A 24655-nucleotide genomic window follows, 5' to 3' on the forward strand; every position below is an offset into this window, starting at 1 on the left:
GTGTTTTTACCGCACACTCCTGAACAAAATCTCATCAAATCGCGGTAAAAACGCAGACAGGTTTTAATTTGGCTTTTTCAACAATTGTACACTTTTTTTTTTTTTTCTTCAATGTTTCATTAAATTATTACAATACTTATTACAATACAGCTTCTACGTATCCTGTATACATAGAAGCTGAATGTAAGTTCAGCTGAGAGTAGGGCTGGGTGATTATGACCTAAATAAAAATCATGATTGATTGAACATGTAACCTCGATTTCAATTAATGAACTATTTAGGTCACACCCCTTTTTGCATATCGCACCCCCTATTTGCATGCTACGCCATTGAATTTTTATCCCCTGAGCCTGCTGTAAACTACTGTATATAATATACCCTGCTTCCCAACAAAGCTGCTGTTCCATACTGAACAAAATGATACAGTATGGCACAGCAGTTCTGCGGGGAGGCAGGATCTCCTAGCGTCATAAAATGTCTACTCCGTTCACCTGTACCGCAGTCAGGCCGGGAAATCCAGCCGAGGCTCGAACCGTTTTTCACGGCCTGATCTCGGTTGTGTGCAAGAGCTGTATAGCTGCCCTCCACACGGTATAATGCCCCCACAGCTGCCCTCCACACAGCCCCAATAGTGCCTAATAAAATATATACTCTTAAAGAGGCTCTGTCACCAGATTTTCAAACCCCTCTCTTGTATTGCAGCAGATCGGCGCTGCAATGTAGATTACAGTAATGTTTTTTGTTTTTTTTTCAAAAACGAGCATTTTTGGCGTAATTATGAGCATTTTTATATTTATGCAAATGAGCATTTCTTAAGTACAACTGGGCGTGTTTAAAGTTATGTCCAAGTGGGCGTGTATTGTGTGTGTACATCTGGGTGTTTTTACTTGTTTTACTAGCTGGGCGTTGTGAATGGGAGTGTATGTGATGCTGACGAATCAGCATCATCCACTTCTCTTCGTTACCACCCAGCTTCTGACAGTGCACAGACACACAGCGTGTTCTCGAGAGATCACGCTGTGACGTCACTTCCTGCCCCAGGTCCTGCATCGTGTCGGACTAGCGAGGACACATCGGCACCAGGCGATAGAAGCTACATCGACTTACCTGCAAACGCCGATGCTGCTGCAGAATCAACTGTAGCCTCTGTCGCCTGGTGCCGATGTGTCCTCGCTCGTCCGACACGATGCAGGACCTGGGGCAGGAAGTGACGTAACAGCGTGATCTCTCGAACACGAGGTGTGTCTGTGCACTGCCAGAAGCTGGGTGTTAACGAAGAGAAGTGGATGATGCTGATTCGTCAGCATCATACACTCCCATTCACAACGCCCAGCTAGTAAAACAAGTAAAAACACCCAGATGTGTACACACAATACACGCCCACTTGGACATAACTTTAAACACGCCCAGTTGTACTTAAGAAATGCTCATTTGCATAAATATAAAAATGGTCATAACTTGGCCAAAAATGCTCGTTTTTGAAAAAAAAAAACGTTACTGTAATCTACATTGCAGCGCCGATCTGCTGCAATACGAGATAGGGGTTTGAAAATCTGGTGACAGAGCCTCTTTAACCCCGTTTCAACGTCTGGTAGAGGAGATTCCACTGCTCCTCCGGTCTGTGTGGCTCGGTGCAGACAGGCACGTTGACATCACTGCCTCGCACCTCTCTGTGCTGAGCCATGAGCGTACGGCGATACATAGTGAATGGTAGGGCAGGGACCTTAAGGCTCCCTGCTCTACCAATTGGATTCCACTGTATTTGCGTCCTGAGGACCGAAATACAGAGGAAGGCCTCATGCACACGAACGTATTTTTTTTTCCTCCTGTAAATACGGGTACTTTGTCGCACGTATTCGACCCGTATTCCACCAGTATTTACGGACACGTTTTCTATGCAAAATTGCATTGCACTAATCGGCAGCCCCTTCTCTCTCTCAGTGGTGGATAGAGAGAAGGGGCAGCCATTTTGGGCAGAGTTTCCGGAGCAGAACGCAGCAATTCTAAGTAAAAGAAGTTCATACGTACCCTGGCCGTTGTCTTGGTGACGCGTCCATCTTTTGACATCCAGTCCGACCTCCCTGGATGATGCGGCAGTCCATGTGACCGCTGCAGCCTGTGATTGGCCTGTGATTGGCTGCAGCTGACACATGGGATGAAACGTCATCCCGGGAGGCCGGACTGGAGGAAGAAGAAGGTAAGTTAACTTTTAATACTATTCACTCCAGCGGTAGTCGCTGTCCTGGGTGCTGAAAGAGTTACTGCTGATCAGTTAACTCTTTCAGCACCCTGGACAGTGACTATTCCCTGACGTTACCTAGCAACGCTCCCGTAATTACGGGTGCACACACGTAGCCACCCGTAATTACGGGAGCCCCATAGACTTCTATGGGCCTGCCCGTGCCGTAATTACGGCCTGAAATAGGACATGTTCCATATTTTTCAACGGCACGGGCTCCTTCCCGTAAGCAAACGGGAAGGTACCCGTAGGCAATAGAAGTCTATGGGCCACGGGATCACAGGCCGTAATTACGGCCATTTTTAGGTTTGTGTGCATGAGGCCGAAACCAGGAATAAATTATTTAAGAAATCGAAATGCACAAGATGTGAGTTAATTGCGCTGAATTTAGATTTCGGTTATTTTTCGATTAATTGCCCAGCCGTAGCTGAGTATAGGTTCTGTGTGTCTCTGACACACAGAATCTAGCTAACTTTGATCACATCTACGGTACGTAAAAGCAGTAAAAAAAAAAGTGTAATTTTAGAAAAGTTCTTAAAAACAAACTGATTCAATAAAAAAAGAAATACATTCAAAAGTGTACACCGCCTCGCATAAAGAAAACCTTCACATGTACTCCATTTAGTATTATAATTATGGCAGGCCATAAGCATATAACCATCCAAATTGTCTGATTAACAAAAGTACTTAAAGCCTTAAAGGGGTTCGATCTCCAGAACGGGGCCCCCTAAACTCCGTTCTAGCTTTGGCTGCGATCGCTGACTCCCGGCCACTTCCTGACTTTATGGTCGGGAGTTACGAAAATCGCGTATCTCTGAGCTACGCTGTTTCCGTAACTCCCATAGTTGTGCATAGCAGTTACGGAAGCAGCGTAGCATGCGAGCTACACTGTTTCCGTAACTACCATTCAGTTATATGGGGCTTACGAAAACGGCGTATCTCAGCGAGATATGCTGTTTTTCACCTTCCCGGTCGGGAATCAGCTGACACGGAGGTAGAACAGAGTTTAGTGGCCAAGTTCTAGAGATAGGTAAGACGCTGGGTGAGAAGGAGACAACTGTTGGTGCAATAGTAAGAAAATGGAAGACATACAAAATGACTGTCAATCGACATCGATCTGGGGCTCCATGCAAATTCTCACCTCGTGGGGTATCCTTGATCCTGAGGAAGGTGAGAACTCAGCCGAAAACTACACGGGGGGTACTTGTTAATGATCTCAAGGCAGCTGGGACCACACTCACCAAGAAAACCATTGGTAACACATTACGCCCTAATGGATTAAAATCCTGCAGTGCCTGCAAGGTCCCCCTGCTCAAGAAGGCACATGTACAGGCCCGTCTGAAGTTTGCAAATGTACATCTGGATGATTCTGAGAGTGATTGGGAGAAGGTGCTGTGGTCAGATTAGACTAAAATTGAGCTCTTTGGCATTAACTCAACTCGCCGTGTTTGGAGGAAGAGAAATGCTGCCTATGACCCAAAGAACACCGTCCCCACTGTCAAGCATGGAGGTGGAAACATTATGTTTTGAGGGTGTTTCTCTGCTAAGGGCACAGGACTACTTCACCGCATCAATGGGAGAATGGATGGAGCCATGTACCGTCAAATCCTGAGTGACAACCTCCTTCCCTCCACCAGGACATTAAAAATGGCTCGTGGCTGGGTCTTCCAGCACGACAATGACCCAAAACATACAGCCAAGGCAACAAAGGAGTGGCTCAAAAAGCACATTAAGGTCATGGAGTGGCCTAGCCAGTCTCCAGACCTTAATCCCATCGAAAACTTATGGAGGGAGCTGAAGATCCGAGTTGCCAAGCGACAGCCTCGAAATCTTAATGATTTACAGATGATCTGCAAAGAGGAGTGGGCCAAAATTCCATCTAACATGTGTGCAAACCTCATAATCAACTACAAAAAACGTCTGACTGCTGTGCTTGCCAACAAGGGTTTTGCCACCAAGTATTAAGTCTTGTTTGCCAAAGGGATCAACTACTTATTTCTCTGTGCACAATGCAAATAAATATATATAATTTTGACAATGTGATTTTCTGTTTGTTTTTTTTATATAATCTATCTCTCACTGGTAAAATTTACCTAGCCTAAAAATTCTAGACTGTTCATGTCTTTGACAGTGAGCAAACTTACTAAATCAGCAAGGGATCAAATACTTATTTCCTTCACTGTAAGTGACAAACTCCTTATTTTATTATTTTTTTTTATTTTTTTTTTCACCTCCACCAAGTATTTTATTCTGGAAAAAAACACAACGATCTGACCTATAAAATTATCACGTTCTAAAATTTGACCCGTAAAAAGTGGTTGGTTTGGAGTTTATTTCAGGTGTTTTCCTGTAGTAGTCTTTATAGGGGAAAAAAAAGCTTGAAAAACGTATCTCAAAAATGTGACAAAAAGACGCTTGTAAAAACACATGTCAATTTTGACATGCCCTAAAAAGTCAGTGTGTAATGGAAGCCCCAAGGGGTTAAAGAGGTTCTGTCACCACATTATAAGTGGCCTATATTGTACATGATGTGATCGGCGCTGTAATCTAGATTACACGTGTGTTATGACCTAATTAGCTTTATGCTAATGAGTTTCTTAATGGACAACTGGGCGTGTTTTACTTTTTGACCAAGTGGGCGTTGTGGAGAGAAGTGTATGACGCCGACCAATCAGTGACCAATCAGCGTCATACACTTCTCTCCATTCTTTTACTCTGCACATAGCTATGTGCAGCCACATAAACACTATAATGTTAATGCAGTGTCATGACCATGAATATAAATTACCTCCAGCCAGGACATCATGTGTATTCAGAATTCTGACACTTCGCTAATACAATCCCGACACTACAGCACAGGAAGCGTAATGTCGTGAGATTAGGCTGTAAACTGTCATTTCAAACGAGATTACGCTTCCTGTGCTGTAGTGTCGGGATTATATTAGCGCAGTGTCAGGATTCTGAATACACATCGCGTCCTGGCTGGTAGTGATGTATATTCATTGTCGGGACACTGCAGTAATGTTAGTGTGTGTTTTATGTGGCTGCACATAGTGATATAACTATATCGCTATATGCAGTGTAAATGAATGGAGAGAAGTGTGTGACACTGATTGGTCAGCGTCATACACTCCTCTGTACAACGCCCACTTGGTCAAAAAGTGAAACTCGCCCAGTTATCCATTGAGAAACTCATTAGCATAAAGCTAATATAGGTCATAACTCCGTCAAAAATGATCATTTTTCTAAATAAAAAACACTGCTGTCACCTACATTACAGCGCCGATCACATCATGTACAATATAGGCCACTTATAATGTGGTGACAGCCTCTTAAAGGATCAAGTCCTTTTCGGCTATCTGGATGACATTCATTTTTTATTTCTTTTTTTGCCGCCTTGCATTCCAACTTTTTTAAAGAAATAAATATATATATATTTTTTATTTGTTTTGTCCCCTTTATAGTTGCAGACATTTAGGATGTGAACACGCTAGGCGTAAACACTGCAGATCCGCAGCGTAATACAGTAGTTGCGCCGTGGGTGAGATTTGAATAAACCTCATACACACACAGCGGAAAAACATCTGCCGAAAAAAAAGTTTATAAATTAACCTGCGGTGCGTTTCTTTAAGCTGCAGCATGTCTATTTATGTTGCGGAATCTCTGCTCTTCCATTGCGGTTTGTAAGACCCATAACAAAGAGCTCTCTGTTGCGATTTTTGTGGCGGAAATGCTGAAATTCCACCACAAAAAAGCGCTATATTTTATTTGAAATTAAGAAGAAAAAAAAATTTGTACTTTACTCCCGGCCGTAGTCCTAGCGATGCGATCCTCTATTCTGAGCGCAGACCGGCCTCCTGGGATAATGTTTTATGTCATGTAACTGCTGCATCCAATCAAAGGCTGCAGTGGTCACATGGACTGTAGTGTCACCCCAGGAGGCTGGACTATGTTTAGAAGAGTGATAAGTGGACACGACTACAGCTGGGGTATCTTTTATTTTTAATTGCTGCAGGATTTCTGCAGTGGACATGGCGCCCGAAAAACCGTATCACTTTTTGGTGCAGTTTTTTCGGACTGAATTCCCTGCAGCTACCAGGGTGGATAAGATGTGTACTTTTACGCAGCATATCCGCCTAGTGTGTTCCTACCATTTTGAGGTCCATATAAATCTAATATATATTAATTATAGTATGGGTTGTTGCGTTACAGGAATACCAAATGTGTATGCTTTTTAGGGCTGGTGATTTAATTGTGTTAATTTGATAATTTCACCCATTCATTGAACCACAATTTTGATCAGAATTGTCCCACAGCAGCAGTACAGCAAGAGTCCAGCAGGCTCTTCACACTTACATCCCCCGGACACCTGACCTGTGCAGCATCGGCTTCTCCCGTGGCTGCACTTTCCGACATTCATCCAGCTTGACAGCTGCGTAAGAGTCTGCATGGTGGCAGTGTCTGAGCTCTGCGGATAATGCCATTGACAATATAGGTTCCGAGACTCTGCCGCTACTGACTGCAAGCAACAGAGCGTCACATTTGCTTTGCTTGGTTGCAGCGGTCATTGGGCACCACTGGGCGGAGAAGCTGGGGTGGCCTGACTCTAAGGCCCCATGCACACGACCGTAAAAACTCCCGTTATTACGGGTCGTAATTACGACCCGAAATAACGGGCCCATAGACTTCTATTGGCCACGGGTACCTCCCCGTATGCTTACGAGAAGGTGCCCGTGCCGTTGAAAAAGATAGAACATGTCCGATTTCAGGCCGTAATAACGGCACGGGCAGCCCATAGAAGTCTATGGAGCTCCTGTAATGACGGGTGGCTACGTGTGTGCACCCGTCATTACGGCAGCGTTGCTAGGCGACGTCCGTAAATAGTCACTGTCCAGGGTGCTGAAAGAGTTAACTGATCGGCAGTAACTCTTTCAGCACCCTGGACAGTGAATTCCGATCACAATGTAGAGCAACCTGTAAAAAAAAAGACGTTCATACTTACCGAGAACTTCCTGCTTCTTCCTCCCGGCCGTTGCCTTGGTGACGCGTCCCTCTCGACATCCGGCCCGACATCCCTGGATGACGTTTCAGCCCATGTGACCGCTGCAGCCAATCACAGGCTGCAGCGGTCACATGGACTGCCGCATCATACAGGGATGTCGGGCTGGATGTCAAGAGAGGGACGCGTCACCAAGGCAACGGCCGGGTAAGTATGAATTTCTTTTACTTTTACCTCGGAAAGGGCTGCCCCTTCTCTCTATCCTGCACTGATTAGTGCAGTGCAATTTTGCCCGTAAATGCGGGTGGAATACTGGTGACACCGGAACCGTATTTACGGGCACGGGTCCGTAAATACTGGTGCAAAACGGGTCGAATACGTGTGACACCGGACCCGTATTTACGGGAGGGAAAAAATAAGTTCGTGTGCAAGCGGATGATCCCCTGGTCATTATGGTGATGGCAGCTGCAGCTATGTAACTTGTTTCCTTCTCTCTGCGCGGTCTAGAAGTTGTGGTGCATAAATCAGTCCACATCGTGTGTGGGGAAATGTCATATGTTTGGTTTTGTGCTGATCCCTCTCTCCTAACTATCTGAAAAAGTTATTGCACCCCCTACATTAGCGACTAAATCATCTAGTCAACCAAATTCAATTGACAATTGGGTTCAATTTAATGAGCCACACCCAAGCATGATTACTGCCAAATTTGTTGAATCTAAACATAACTTGAATAGAACCTGTCTAGCAATGTGAAGCAGGCTAGTAGGTTTAAAATATTCAGCACATGATCCCACGTTCTATAGAGATGCAGATGCGAAACAAAGTAATTGAAAAGGGTTATAAAGCTATTGCTAAGGCTCTATGACCAGGGCTTATTTAGACGAACGTGTAATACGTCCGTGCAACGTGCGTGATTTTAATGTGCCTCGTACAGACCTATGTTAGTCTATGGGGCCGTGCAGACTGTGTTTCACGCAGCGTGTGTCCGCTGCGTAAAACTCACGACATGTCCGTTATTTGTGCGTTGTTCGCGCATCACGCACCCATTGAAGTCAATGGGTGAGTGAAAATCACGCGCAGCACACGGAAGCACTTCCGTGTGACGCGCGTTATTCGCGCAACAGCAGACTAAAGTATGAATGAAAAGAGAAAAGCACCACCTGTTTACAAACAGTGTCAGAATGATGGCGGCTGCGTGAAAATCACGCAGCCAAGCATCATACGCAGCTGACGCACGGAGCTGTTAAGCACCTTTTGCGCATGCAAAGCGCCATGTTTTTTGCGCACGCAAAAGGCACACGCTCGTGTAAATCCGGCCTCATGCGAACCACAGTGAGAGCCACTGTCTAAAATTTTACCAGACGCGCACAGACTACTCATCCAGGAGGTCACAAAAGAACCCAGATGAACATCTACAGAACTGCAGGCTTCACTTGCCTCAGTTGAGGACAATGTATACGATTCCACAATTCGAAAGACATGGGGCAAAAATGGCATCCATGGGAGAATTGCAAGGCACAAACCACTGCTTACCAAAAACACACAGGCTCGTCTAGCATTTACCAAAAAAAAAGCATCTAATTGACCAAGGCTTTTGGATAATATTCTGTCGCTTGATGAGTCAAAGGTCGAACGTTTTGGTAGACATGGGTCTCATTACATCTGGCGTAAAGCTAACACTGCATTCCACCATAAGTACGTCATACCAACAGTCAAACTTGCTGGGGGTTGTGTGATGCCCTGGGGCTGTTTTTCTTCTTCACGACCTGGACAACTTGCCATAATTGATGGAACCATTAATTTTCTGTTTTCTGTCAGAAAATCCTGAAGGTAGACTGTCCTCCTGTTTGTTTGATTTATAGCTCAAGCGCAATTGGGGTATGCAGTAGGACTATGATCGAAGCATACAGGCAAGTCCAACTCTGACTGAAATAATGATTATGGGCAAACCCTTTTATCAACTATCCACAGGATAGATGATAAATGTCTGATCGATGGGGGTCTGGCTGCTGGGACTCCCCCCACTGAAAAGAAGAACGTACTTACTTTGCTTGTCCTGGGAGCTCCATAGGAATAGAGCGGTACAGCGCAAGCTCGAACACTACTCCTTTCATTTCTATGGGGCTGCCGAGTGCGATCTTCGGCAGCCCTATAGAAAGGAATTGAGCATTGGCCAAGCATGCTCACTACTGCTCCATTCCTATGGATCTCCCAGGAGCGGCAAGGTAAGCCCATTCTCATGATCGGTGTGGGTCCCAGCTGCTGGACTGATAAGATATTTATCATGTGTCCTGTGGGCAGGTGATCAATAATGATTATAGAAAAACCTTAACGACCTGTCACGTACAGGAGCAGGCTCACTGCAATGGGAGGAATCAAAGATCACTGATGCTGCTCGTTTAACCCCTTAGATGCTGCGGTCAATAGCGATTGCGGCATCTAAGGCGTTAGAAAGAGGGGGCAGCCCCCTCAGACAGCCCAATGGCTCTCCTGTGACACTATTGCGCCGTACCGATAGTTGCCATGGCAGTCTGGGGCCTAATGAAGGCCCACATGTCTGCCATCTTTGTGGTCCAGGGCTTAATAGGAGACTGTCAAAATTGTGATATACTGCAATACATTAGTATTGCAGTATATAGTACAAGCGATCCAACGATCACTGGTTCAAGTTCCCTAGGGGGACTTAGAAAAAAAAAAAAGTTAAATGTACACAAAAAAAAACCTTCTAAAAACTCCACTTATTTTTTTTTTCCCTAAAGTTATGTTAAAAAAAATAAGTTCACATAACTGGTATCGCTGTGTCCGTAAAAGTCCAAACTATTACAGTATATCGTTATTTAACCCGCACGGTGAGCACCGTAGAAATTAAAAAAAACAAAAAACAGAATTGCTGTTTTTTGGTCACCTTAGCTCCCCAGTGATAAAATGATGCCTGTACCCCAAAATGGTACCAATAAAAACTACAGGTTGCCCCACATTAAATAAGCCCTCACACCACTAAGTCAATAGAAATTTTTTACGTTATGGCTCTCTGAATGTGGCAACACAAAACAGTTGTGTTTTTTTTAAACCGGTTTTCTTTATAAAACTGGGAAAACAAAAAAAACAATATTAATTTGGTATCACCGTAATCTTATTAACCCGTGAACATGTTGCTTTTACCGCACAATGAATGGCATAAAAACAAAAACCAACAAACAATGGTGGAATCAAAGTTGTTTGTTTTTGACAATTTTACCCTACAAATGTATTTATTTTTGCACTTTCCCAGTACACTATATGGTACAGCAAATGGTGGCATGAAAAACTGCACGTGTCCCGCTAAAAAACAAGCTCATGTGCCTGTTGACAAACAAAGTAAGTTATCGCTTTTGACGGCGGGTAGGAAAAAAACCAAAAATTGCCTGGGTTGTTAAGGGGCTAAGGTTTTTGAGTGGATGAGTCAAAGTCCTGACTTGAATCCCATTGAGATGCTATGATAAGACTTTAATTGCGAAGTTCATTCTCAAAAACCCTCCAATATCGCTGAATTAAATAAATTCTTCAAAGAGCTGGCAAAAATTGCTGTATATAAATTACAAAGTTGATCTATATATATCAGGTATACTGTTAGATTAGCATAAGTTGTTTAACACGTTAACAGTTAAATGGACACTAAAGGCCCTTCCACACGTTATATAAACGCTCATTCATGATCATTTGCCTGTGTAATAAGGGCAACGATCAGAAGATGAATAAGCCAACGCGCTCATTAGCTGATCTGCTCTTTTATGCAGCATTAAAAATAATCGTTGTTACCCAAAGGGTCTTCTTACACGGCCCAACTTGGGTCGTGTAATTGAGCGGCGATTAATGAGACTGCTCGTTGATTGCCGCTCGTTTGCTTCTTTCACACTGAGCAATGGTTGCTCGTGTTTAGAGACTATCGCTCATTACTCCAATTGTTCGTCCCCATACACTTTCATTATGTCGGCAACACATCTTCCTGATAACACAGGGAGATATGCTGCGGACAAAGATGATTTTTAATGCTGCATAAAAGAGCAGATCAGTCGATGAATAAGCGTTCATATGAGCACTCGTTTGCCCGATCATTGGCCCGAGTAATAGGGCCTTAACTTTTCAAATACAAAGTAGCAAGAAACTAACTGGTTTTCGGTGGCCTAAGGCCTTATTCACACGACAGGGTCCCGCCCGAGTGTCGGCCGATAAAATCTGCCATTTTTCCCGACCGGTGTGCATTAGTTTTGCATCAGTTCCGGGCCGGCAAATCTTGACAGTGACATCAGGGGCAACTCCTGAAGGAGAATCCCCATCAAGCCCTCTGTCCAGGAGCGGAATCCCCGAACACACCGGGATTCCGCTCCTTCAGGGAGCTAAAGTGGGGCTAGCACATAGCAGAGCAGGGAGATACCACCATGCTCTGCTATAGTGGCGTCGCTGCAGTAGTAGTAGTAGTAGTAGTAGCAGCAGCTGCTAGCGGCGCCATCGCCGGGCGCTTTTAAAACAAGCAGGGGAAGGGAGCCAGCACAGTGCTCCCTTCCACCTGCTGTACACCCCGGCCCTGCCACACAGTGTACAGCGTACAGCGATTCGTCCGAATGGCATCAACTCCTCCTCACATGCACTCTGTGCTGTGAGGAGGGAGCGAGCGACGGAATACATGGCCATCACTCGGGACACATTCTGGTGATGGCCGTGTATTACCCGGCCCCATAGACTTCTATGGGGGCCGGGTAAACGGCCGAAAATAGGGCATGTCCCATTTTTTGACGGCCAGGTTTCCCGGGCCGTCAAAAAATCTGTCATGTGAATAGCCCCATTAGGGGTCTATTGTTCCTAATGCAGCCGGGTGCCGGCCGATTTATGAACGGCCGTCACCCGGCCGGGAAACCCTGTCGTGTGAATAAGGGCTAAGTGAGAAGTCATCACGCTGCAGCAAGTTTTCAGTCAAAATAAGAATTCCTACATCAGCATGTGTATATTTAGGAATTGCTATGTATGCAATTCCCCTTTGTAAAAGAAAAAGGTAATCTGAGGTGTATGGTCTCCTTTATTTAACCCCTTAACGACATGCCATGTACATGAGAGCAGTTAAGCGGAGCTCTGGAGTGGGCTCACTGGCTGAGCTCACACCATACTTTGCTGTATTGTACGTCCGTCACCTCACTGCAATGGGCGGAATCAAAGATAATTTTGATTCCGCCTGTTTAACCCCTTAAATGCCGCCGTCAATCATGATCGCGGCATTTAAAGCTTTAGAATCAGGGGGCAGCCGCCTCCGACTTGTCATCGTTGCCGCTGCGATGAGCTTTCGGGGAGCCGATGGACATCATTGCAGCCTGGGTTCCTAATGAATGCATCCAAGTCTGCCATCTTTGTACTCCTTTGAAGCTCTGCCTCTGGCAAGGCTTCAAAGGAGATTGTCAGTATAGAGAAATACGGCAAAACATTAGTATTGCAGTGTATCATGCAAGCGATCCAATGATTGCTGGTTCAAGTCCCCTAGGAAGTCTAGGTTGTGCAGTTTCATGAAATGAATCTTATTTTGTGTATAATTAAACGTTCTTCTGTATTAATTCCTCACGGTTTTCAAGATCTCTGCTTGTTATTGAGAAGGAACATTTAATCTTTAACTTCCAGTAAATAAAATTCTGTCCATTGTCATGTGATGGACACACGGGTGCTGTCGTCAGTAGAAAACGCCACTGATACTGTAACGAGCTGTGCACCTGTGTCCATCACGTGACCATGGACAGATTTTATCCACTGAAAGGAAGCAATGAATATTCCTACTAAAAAAACAACCAGCAGAGCTCTGAGAAACGAATACAGGAAGCTTATTGGAAAATTGTATAACTTAATTATTGACAAAATAAGATAAATTTGCTGAAAGTGGGCAACCCCTTTAACGATTTTTTTTTTTATGTTCCAAAAAAAAGTATAAGCTCAAAAAAAAACTTTCTTTTTTTTTTCTCCTAAAGAAAAAAAAGTAGTTAACAACTGGTATCACCGTGTTAAATATACCATTATTTAACCCGCTCGGTGAATGCCGTAAAAAAATTAAATAAATTGAAAGCACCCAAATTGCTGTTTTTGGGTCACCTTAGCTCTTCAAAAAAATTGAATAAAAAGTGATCAAAAAGTCGCCAGTACCCCAAATTGTACCAATAAAAACTACAGCTCGCCCCAAAAAATATTAGCCCGGACATTGCTCAATCGACTGGGAAAATACATATATTATGGGTCTCAAAATATGGCAATACAATACTTTTTTTTATTTTATTTAAAGAAAGACATAAAATGTATCAATTTGTTATGGTATCACTGTAAGGCCCCATGCACACGACATTAAAAACGCCCGTAGACTTCTATTGGCCAAGGGTATCTTCCAGTTTGCTTACGGGAAGGTGCCCGGGCCGTTGAAAAATATAGTACATGTCCTATTTCAGGCCATAATTACGGCACGGGCAGGCCCATAGAAATCTATGGGGCACCCATAATTACGGGAGCGTTGCTATGCGACGTCAGGGGATTTAATTTTTTGAATAAAGAGAAGCAGAGGAAATGGCGACTGAGTGATCATGTGACATTTCCAGCCCCCTTTTTTAATAGGTCCATAAATACGGGTGGAATACGGATGACAACGGACCCGTATTTACGGGAGGGAAAAAAATACAGCCGTGTGCATGGGGCCTCACCCTATCAACCTGTAGAATAAGGTGAACATCTCGTTTTTATCACCTGATGGTTGCCGTTAAAAAAAAAAACAACTAAAGAATGGTGTAATTGCTGTTTTTTGCCAATTTCACCCCACGACATTACATGGTACAATAAATGGTGCCATAAAAAGCTACATCTTGTCCCGCAAGAAACAAGCCCTCATATTTCTGTCGACGAAAAAAAATAGTTCTGGCTTTTGGAAGGCGGGAAAGAAAAACGAAAATGAAAAAAAAAAAAAAAAAAGATTGTCCGTGTCCTTAAGGGGTTAAGGGGACACTTGGCTGCAGGACATTAAGTTCTAATTTTTTGCAATGGGATTACTGACGGCAAGTTCAAAAACGTATCGGCCCCCACCATACCTTAAATAGTCCCATTCTTTTACAAAAGGGACTTGCAAGTTCTATGTACAGTATCCTGATCATCAGAATGATCCCTTTTACAAGTGAGTGACCACACACACAACTTGAGGGGCAATTCTGATAAGTTTATATTAATGAATTGCTATGCAAGCAATTCCCTCATGTAAAAGAATTGTCTTGTGTTTGTTTTGTTTTTTAGTTTAGCAAAATCGAGATTTTAAAATCGAATATTCAAGTTCGGAAAAAAAACTATTGTATTTTTAGGCTATATTGCTCCGCACTAGTATGTTTTTATTTCCTGTGATTTCAATTCTGTAACTTTTATATTTATATTTTATCTTAAATGGGTTTTCCCATCAGGGACATTTGACACATCCGCAGGATATGTCAGATAGATGCGGGTCCCCCCTCCGGGACCCGCACTTATATCTAGAACGGGGCCCCCAAACCCCGTTCTACTGCTCTGTGTTGTGGCTGAAGCATGTGATTTCCGACCTATGAACTACGGAAACAGCGTAACTTGCTGAGCTATGCTGTTTCTGTAAGTCCCATAGTAGTGAATGGCAGTTACGGAAGCCGCGTAGCATGCGAGTTACGCTGCTTCCGTAACTACCATTCAGTTCTATGGTATTACGGAAACAGCATAGCAAAGCAAGCTATGCTGTTTTCTTCTTTATAGTCGGAAGTCACACACTTCAGCCGAAACATAGAGCGGTAGGACAGGGTTTAGGGCGCACCTATTTGACATTTATGACATATAATGTGGATGCATCATAAATGTCCCTAATGGGAAAACAGCTTTTTAAGTTGTTGGGGTTTTTTTTCTTGTCACTAGGGGACTATAGTGTGTGTTTTTTTTTTTTTTTTTTTTTTTTTTTTTTTTTTTTTTTTTTTTTTGACATGATTTTTGTCTGATTGCCCATCATTGTCCTTTTTTTTTTTTTCCCCCTTACCATTTAGGTATTGTTGCAGTGTGCTGAAGATCATACGGCATCTGAAAATCTTATACTTTATACAGATGTGTATGGAACTGCTCTGAGAAGTTTTGCAAATGCACGGCCTTACCTGACCACGGAGTGTGAAGATGTTTTGCTACTTATTGAAAGACTTGTATTGTAAGTGAAGTATTGGACACATGGTTAGTTTCTTTGGGTACTGTGTTTAACCCCTTTCTATATGCTCGGCACTTCCTCTGCTAACACAGAGCAGCTCCTACTGGGACGGATTCAGCCTGGCCATGTATTACATTAATTTGAATGTAACCGTATATTAACACGTAGCAGATTTGTTGCAGAACTTTCTGCCGACTGTCTCCTTCATCTGAATGGGGCCTGCAGAAATCCATGCACAAGCTGCAGAAAGAACCCCATTCACATGTAAGAAAACTATGTTCAGAAAATTCTGCAGCATGTGAACATATCCTAAAACTCTATTTCCCCTGTAGCAGCAACTGTATGGGAAATCTCTGCCCAGCTGCAATTTCAGGCCAGCCGTTTTCTGTGGGATTTAAAAGCTGGACCTGAAAGTGATCAGACGATCGGTGGGCCGGCTCTGTTTGAAAAATGGTTGTCATGGCGAGACGACCCATTTTTAAGCGTTGCATTTATTTAATATAATGGTCAAACATGTTACATTGAAAGGGTTGCCCAGGATTACTAATCCCCCATGATAGGGTGTCTGTATAAAATGCATCTGTAGCTTTGTGTTGCCTCATCATATTGCGTTTTTTCACAGGAGTTGTTTTGATGTGATTCTTTCTATGACTGAAGATGATCTTTCATGTGACTTTGGGTTGCGATTTAAAAAGTCTGTCACGGTGAGTTAAATGTTCAACTTGAATTCCATATTTTTCAATGTATTTCACTGGCAACAGAAAGTTGTATAAATACGATAATAAATCTGCCCCAGTTAGTTTACAAATATTAGTGATCGTATTAGAAATCTTTCCGGATGAGATGCCTCTTCTGTGCAGTACGCAGCACCATCTTCAGTCCCGTTTGACTAAATTATATAACGGGCCGTAAAATCTCCTGCTGAGCACTGTGGTCCTTTGGCTTTGTCCTGGGTTTCCTTCACTGTGGCAATTGGTGGGAGTCCCAGCCATGGAGCTGTCATCTTCTGTCATGTCAGACGATCATGTAATACTAGAGCTTCACATCTTGTTTTATGGCTAATGTGTGTAAAAATTCATCAGCATCCTTTAAGGCCAACATTTATTTTTTGCAATTTCGAACCACGTATAACGAACGTGTATTTTTTTTTTTGTTTTTGTTTTTTTAGGATACCCAGAGAGTTTTATTAGAATATGGACACAGCAATTTGCAGTTGTTAATTGACAACATTGCACATGGGGGCGCATGGAAAAATCCAGTTCTTATTAAAATCCTGACTCGGCAGACAGAAGAGCCTGAAGAAGGTGAGAATGCGAAGTAGGATTGTACCATCTAATCGTTTTACAGGAAGTTCTGTACGTTTTGAAGAATATATCGGAGCCTAAGCATTCCCTGCTAATGGTTATCAGGGGAGTTCTCTAAAAAGTAGTTTGCCCATGTCATAACATAATTTACCTAATCTGTCCAGTCTATCAATGCTCTTTGAGCTAAACAGCCTGGACTCTAGACTGATACATTGTAGCAAACTATCAGAGATTTGTACAGCTATTCATGCATTTAGCTCAGAATGACCTAGACTGGATACAATTGTATCCACTTGGCAGCTGAGAGGGCAGGACTAGGCAGGTATGGGTTTGCTGCCTTTATGAATGTTAGCAAGTGCGCTCATTCACAGACAGCAAACAAATATCTTAAATTGTAAGAATTTTAACACAGAATATTAGAAATTTGTTGAACTTTTATTTATACATTGATTAAGCATTATAAACCCCTTTAATTTTGATGCTGTAAATCCCATGTCCCCCTATTTTTCTCTTCCGTACAAGAGGTTCAGAGGGATAAGAGCGTAGTCACATGAAGAGCAGGCTTTTACCCAAATAATGACCTTACGTGGAATGTCGTGCTGGTAACTTACATGATATATTCTCTCCCCCATACCAGTGTCTAGTTGGATATCACAAGAAGGCCCCTGTTTTCTACAGATGCGCATTAAACATTTAATGAAGACAAACTGCCTAGAGCAAGCCATGCTCCTATCAAAAATTGCTTCTGAAATGGCAGAGACTTCAAGCAATTTTTTTTTCCGTCAGTCCTTTATCACGTGCTTGTGTACTATGTTGCCAAACGAAGAAGCTTTTAAAGAGGTATGTGTAAAAGCTCATAAAGAAATGTATTTTCACAAGCTTACTATGGGAGCCCTGTAATTTTATACAGATCCTTATTTCATTGAAATTAGACTACCTGATAAATGATTTTTGCACTTGCAAAAATCGTTTAAGTCCATACCCCATGAGTGATGCTTACCTTAGTTATCTTCAGTGTTGGCTGCTTTTTAGTTCTTCTCTACTTGGGCACAGCTATTTATTTGTAAGCTGCAGAGTTTGAGGTGGTGTGAGGTGTACCTCCTGTCTTACTGGCAGCTTAGGCTGCTGCTCTTTTAATGCACAGTAGCTCCGTGTTCAGATTGGCTACTTCGTATAAGCGCAAGCTCATCAGAAAGTTGGTGCATTGAGACCTGATTTCCTTTACAGCGAGGACCCGATGATTATTAAGTTTAAGCAACTAAACTGCAAGTGTGAATATTTAACTCTCGTACAGTGATGTCAAAACCTATTTGCCCCTTTCCCAATCTTTCAAATTTTGCGTATTTGTCACCCTTGAACGATTCAAATCAAACTGCTTTTACTATTCGACAAAGATAACCCAAATAAACACAAAATCCTGGTTTTAAATTATTTCAATTATTGAAGGAAAAGTGCTGTTCAGTTCTACCTGGACCTATGTGAAAAAGTAATTCGCCTTTTAGTTACCGAACCTACCAATTCAATTAAAATTTTGATCAATTTAACTATCCACACCCAGGCATGACTACTGCCAGACATGTTAAATCTAAACATCACTTAAAGGGAATGTGTTGCCAGCAAAACATGTTTTGTTTTTTTTTTTTAGTTAAACAATTAGTGTGTAGGTGATTAAACATTGTTCTAATTTATTTTATTTTTTTCACGAGTCAGGAAATATTATAAATTGGATTCTAATTTATATTATTTCCCATTGCTGGTCACTAGATGGAGCCATTCCCAAAATTGCAGCATTGCATGTGGTAAAGCAACCACATTGCTTTATGCTGCAAAATTGGGTAAAAAGCCCTCGTTCTAGTGAGCTCTCAGCATCCCCCCCTCCTTTATCCTGGCTAGTGCCGGGAGAAACGAGGGGTTTGAACGGTCTAACCTCCTACACTGTGTGTCGCCATTTTTTGAGCTAACACACAGTGTAGAAGGTTTACATACAGTAGTAAACACACACAAACACGAACATACATAGAAATCACTTACCTGCTCCAGTCGCCGCCGCTCCCTCCGGTCCATCTGCTCCGTCTGCTGCCGCTGCTCCATGTGCACAAGTCCGGAAGCCGCGACCGGAAGTAGTAATCTTACTGTCCGGCCGCGACTTCCGGTCCACAGGAAAATGGCGCCGGACGGCGCGCATTTCAAATTGAACTGTGTGGGAGCGGCGCATGCGCCGTTCCCACACAGCGGCGTACATGTTAGTGGATGGAACGGGCCCCGTTCGCAGTCCCTATGGGACTGTAGCTGCCGTATTCCATGTCTGTATGTGTCGTTAATCGACACATACAGAAATGGAAAAAAAAATGGCAGCCCCCATAGGGAAGAAAAAGTGTAAAAATAAAAAAAAGTAACACACAAACACACAAATTAATCCAAACGTTTTTAATAAAGCACTAACATCTTTAACATATTAAAAAAAAAAAATTTGTGGTAACACTGTTCCTTTAAAGGATATGTACACCTTTTGAAATAGTTTTGTTTTTTTAAATAAAAACGTCTCATCAGTGTTTTGTGCCACTTTCTAAATACTCTATTAAAATATTTTTACTTTTTGATATACAGCTACTTTGTATACTGTATATAGAGTAGCTGTATCTAGCGCTGAAACCTGTATCCGTCAAGTCACTGGCACGGACTGGTTCACGGTCAGCAGGTCCTGCGTGTCTCTGACACACATGATCGAACTGTTATAAGTTATGTGATGACACAGGAATCCGACCCACTGACGCTGAACCCGTCAGTCCCGTGTACCTGACGGGTACAGGTTTCCGTGCTAGAAACAGCTGCTCTGTATACGGGATACAAAGCAGCTGTATCTCAAAAAGTAAAAATTATTTTTAATAAAGTATTTAGAAAGTTGCACCAAACAAAACTCACTATTTCACAGGTATAAATTGCCAGACAGATTCAATTTGAAGGCTATGTAAAGCTGGCTAGAAGATCTGAAAAAAGCAGCACATGATGCCACGCACTAAAGAGATTCAACCACAGATGAAAAACAAGTCATTGAAATCTACTGTCAGGAAAGGGTTACACAGTCATTGCTAAGGCACTGGGACTCTAGCGAACCACACTCAGAGCCATTATCCACAAATGGAGAAAACTTGGAACCGTGCTGAAACTTCGGGAGTGGCCAACAAGCCAAAATTTCAAGAGTGCATCGACTCATCCAGGAGGTCACAAAAAAACCAGACAAACATGTAAAGAACTGCACGCCATACTTGCCTCAGTTAAGGTCAATGTACACGATTCCACAATAAGGGTATGTTCACACGCAGTGTTTTCAGGCGTATTTCGGGGCGTTTACGCCTCGAAAAACGGAAGCTGAACGCCTACAAACATCTGTCCATTGAAATCAATGAGAAAAACAGCATTTAGTTCATACGGGGCATCTTTTTACTCCACTGTTTTAAAAAAACGTAGCGTAAAAAGATGCTCCCTAAAAAGAAGTACATGTCACTTCTTGAGGTGTTTTTTGGAGCTTATTTTCCATTGAACACTATGAAAAACGCCTGAAAAGAAGCCTCAAAGGAAGCTCCAAATTAAAAGAAGCTTCATTTTCCGCTTCAAAAACGCCTGTTCTGTATTTTCAGATGTTTTTTGTTAAGCGTGTGAACGACACTGGGCAAAAATAGCATCTATGGGAGAGTTGCAAGGTGCAAACCACTACTGACCAAAAAGACCGCTAAATGGCCCCAAGACTTTTGGTATAATATACTGTGGACTGATGAGTCAAAGGTGGGACTTTTTGGAAGTCATGAGTCTCGTTACGTCTGGTGTAAAACGAACACTGCTTTCCACCATAACCCCATCATACCAACAGTCAAACATGATGGTGCTGTGGTTGGGGCTGCTTCTGCCGGACCTGGACGACTTGTCATAACTGATGTGAATTCTGTTCTCTCAGAAAATTCTGAAGACTGTCTACTCGTCCGTTCGTGATCTAAAGCTCAAGCGCGTTTGGGTTATGCAAGCAGGACAATGATCCGAATCACACAAGCAAGTCCATATCTGAATGACTCAAAAGAAACAACATTTTTGAGTGGATGAGTGAAAGTCCTGACTTGATTCCCATTGAGATGCTATGGTAAGACCTTAAACGGGCAGTTCATGCTCAATCCCTCCAATGTAGCCAAATTAAAACTGTTCTCCAAAGAGTGGGCACAAATTCCTCCACAGTGATGTCAAAGATTCATTGCAAGTTCTCGCAAAGGTTTGATTGCAGTTACTGCCAAGGGTGGCACAACCAGTTATTCGGTAAGAGGGGCAATTACTTTTTCACATGCGTAATACAGGTTTAGAATAAAACGTTCTCTTAAATAACTGGAATCATTTAATCCCCTTGGTGACTTGTGACGTGAATGTACATCACAGCTGCCCAGGGGGGAAAATGGAGAAGGCTCACGGGCTGAGCCCGCTTCATACATGTCGGGTGTTGGCTTTGTGTTGCAGCCAACACCTCACTGCAACGTCCGGGATTGGCAATCGCTCCAATCCCGGCCGTTTAACCACTTAGATGCTGTGCTCGATAGTGACCACGACATCTAGGTCGTTAGAGCTGGGTGGTCCCTTCCGTCAGCCCATTGACACGATCGTTGGTTGTCATGGCAGTCTGGAGGTCTCATAACAGGCCCCAGGTCTCCTATCTTTGTGCTCCTTTTAAGCCCTGTAAGAGGGAGGGGCTTAATAGGAGTCAGTAAATAGCACAATACAATGTAACGCATAGGTATTGCAGTGTATTGTATCACCAATCAAACTATAGCATCCTTTGACTGTGAATGGGGTTTATGCAACCAATTTTACCTGCTATGGAAATGATACGTACAGACTTGTAACCGCACTGTGAAAATCAGCCGTGGTAATAAGTAGGAAGCTTCCGGAAAGTCGAGGAATACCCCCATTGAGTGACAATGGGGCTAATGCTCCTGCGGCTCTGCTGCACACACGTGGAAGAAATCCGAGGGTAAGTCTTGGATTTTGTGCCGTGGAAAAACAAGTCCGATTTTTTTTAATGCACTGTGTGAACGTGCCCTAAAAATGCTGATTCAGTTTGGAAGCTGCAATCAAGCTTTAGTATAATCAATGTAATGGTGCTTACTGGTAAGACACCACAGAGCGGCATTGCCTGTCCACGATGCGGATGAAAACCAAACTGGCGCACTACCGCAGTTGTCAAATGGCTTGTTAACCCCTTTAGGACACAGCCTGTTTTGGCCTTCAGGACACAGCCTATTTTTTCAAATCTGACATGTGTCACTTTATGTGGTAATAACTCCGGAATGCTTTTACCTATCCAAGCGATTCTGAGATTGTTTTCTCGTGACATATTGTACTTTATGTTAGTGAAAAAATTTGGTCGATAAATTCAATATTTATTTGTGAAAAACTTCAAATTTTAGCAAAAATTTGCAAAAATTTGCATTTTTCTAAACTTAAATGTATTTGCTTGTGAAACAGATAGTAATACCACACAAAATAGTTACTAGTTACCATTTCCTATATGTCTACTTTATGTTTGCATCATTTTTTTTCACGTACTTTTATTTTTCGAGGACGTTACGAGGCTTAGAACTTTAGCAGCAATTTCTCATATTTTCAATAAAATTTCAAAAGGCTATTTTTTCAGGGACCAGTTCAGTTCTGAAGTTGCTTTGAGGGCCTTATATATTAGAAAGTCCCCATAAATCACCCCATTTTGAAAACTGTACCCCTCAAGGTATTCAAAACCACATTCAGAAAATATTTTAACCCTTTAGGCGTTTCACAGGAATTAAGGCAAAGTAGAGGTGAAATTTACAAATTTCATTTTTTTTGCCGAAATTCATTTGTAATAAAAAAAAATCTGTAACACAGAAGGTTTTACCAGAGAAACGCAACTCAATATTTATTGCCCAGATTCTGCAGATTTTAGAAATATCCAACATGTGGCCCTAGTATGGTAATGGACTGAAACACAGGCCTCAGAAGCAAAGGAGCACCTAGTGGATTTCGGGGCCTCCTTTTTTTAGGAATATATTTTAGGCACCATGTCAGGTTTGAGGAGGTCTTGTGGTACCTAAACAGCCGAAACCCCCCCAAAGTGACCCCATTTTGGAAACTACACCCCTCAAGGCATTTTTCTAGGGGTATAGTTAGCATTTTGACCCCACAGTTTTTTTGCAGACTTTAGTGGAATTAGTCTGTGAAGATGAAAATCACCTATTTTTCTGTGGAAACATAGAATTTTTTCATTTTTACAAGGAATAAAGGAGAAAAAGCCGCCCAACATTTGTAAAGCAATTTCTCCCGATTACGCCAATACCCCATATGTGGTCGTAAACTGATGTTTGGACCCACAGCAGGGCTCAGAAGGGAGGGAGCGCCTTTTGGATTTTTTGAAGCAGATTTTGCTGGATTGGTTTTCAGTGCCATGTCGGGTTTGCAACGCCCCGGAGGGACCAAAACAGTGGAAACCCCCCAAAAGTCACCCTATTTTGGAATCTACACCCCTCAAGGAATTTTTCTAGGGGTATAGTGAGCATTTTGGCCCCTCAGGATCTTTTTTAGAGCTAGGGTGACCAAAAAACAGCGATTTTGGCGCTTTAAATTCTTTATTTATTACAGCGTTCACCGTGCGCAATAAATTACGTTTTAATTTATTCTGCCGGTCGGTACGATTACGCCGATACCATATGTGTATAGTTTTTTTTAAGTTTTGCAGCGTTTGCACAATAAAATGAAGTTTCTATAAAATAATTTATTTTCTGGGACACGCTATTCTGAGCCGTAACTTTTTTATTTTTTCGTCAAAAAAGCTGTGGGAGGTCTTGTTTTTTGCGGGACGGGTTGTAGTTTTCATTGGTACCATTTTGGGGTAAATGCAACTTTTTGATCACTTTTTATTCTTTATCTTGGGAGGGGTGGTGACCAAAAAATAGCGATGCTGACCGTTTTCAGTTTATTTTGTTTGCGGCGTTCACCGTGCGGAAAAATTAACATTATAGTTTCATAGATTGGGTCGTTACGAACGCGGCGATACCAAATATGTGTACTTTTTTTTAACGTTTTCATTTTTTCCCTATAATAAATGACTTATTATAGGAAAACAAAACCTTTTATTTTTACACTTTTATAAAACATTTTTCTTAACTTTTTTTTACTTTTTACACTTTATATTTTTGTTTATTAACTTTTTTTTTTACTTTTTACACTTTCTTTTTTTGACCTGCAGCTCTGATCGCTGCTAGAATACATTATACTACCTAGGTAGTGTAATGTATTCCAACTGTCAGTGTGACGTCACAGTCACTCTGACAGTTGGTCTACGAGGATCAGCAGAGGCTAATCCTCATAGGCTGACATACATGGCAGACCTGGGGGCCGTTGTCTGGCCCCCAGGTGCCATCACAAGCATCAGAAGCCCCCACGATTGCATGGGGGCTGCTGATGCGCTACAAACCCGCTACATGCGGAGATCGCAATCGAGCCCCGCATGTAACGGGTTAATTGCCGAAATCAGCGGCGATGAGCCGCTGATCGGCAACACTGGAGAGTGTCAGCTGTCGGGGACAGCTGATCTCCAAGTTCCCGATGCACACTGTCGCCGACAGTGTGCATCGGGAACGGCACAGTGACTTTCTGTCACTCTGACAGGAAGCCTATCAGGACCAGCCGAAGGTTGGTCCTGATGGGCTTCTGTCCATGGCAGACCCGGAAGCCATTGTTTGGCTTCCGTTTGCCATACTAACTATCGGCAGACCCCGCGATTTCGGACGGGGGTCTGCCGATATGTTAGAAACCCCTAAAATTCGGCGATTGCACCCGATCGCCGAATTTAAGGGGTTAATGCGCCGAAATCAGCGGCAAAGGACCGCTGGCCGGCAAGAGGGGAGTGT

The 24655-nt window shown here is 42.8% G+C and overlaps 1 protein-coding gene across 2 annotated transcripts in view; it reads left to right on the plus strand.

The window, feature by feature from the left end:
- Positions 1 to 24655, plus strand: part of RLF (RLF zinc finger) — a 56861-nt gene that overhangs the window by 20528 nt on the left and 11678 nt on the right. The window contains exons 2-5 of one of the 2 annotated variants that reach the window (XM_075853233.1): positions 15281 to 15435; positions 16055 to 16136; positions 16601 to 16736; positions 17374 to 17576. In XM_075853233.1, the coding sequence (XP_075709348.1) occupies positions 15281 to 15435; positions 16055 to 16136; positions 16601 to 16736; positions 17374 to 17576 (576 nt within the window). Of the gene's footprint in view, positions 1 to 15280; positions 15436 to 16054; positions 16137 to 16600; positions 16737 to 17373; positions 17577 to 20564; positions 20869 to 24655 lie in introns of those variants that run through there. The other variant, XM_075853234.1, reaches the window with a different exon arrangement.

This window comes from Rhinoderma darwinii, chromosome 2, assembly GCF_050947455.1.
Source record: "Rhinoderma darwinii isolate aRhiDar2 chromosome 2, aRhiDar2.hap1, whole genome shotgun sequence".
In the NCBI taxonomy this organism is placed as follows: Eukaryota; Metazoa; Chordata; class Amphibia; order Anura; family Rhinodermatidae; genus Rhinoderma; species Rhinoderma darwinii.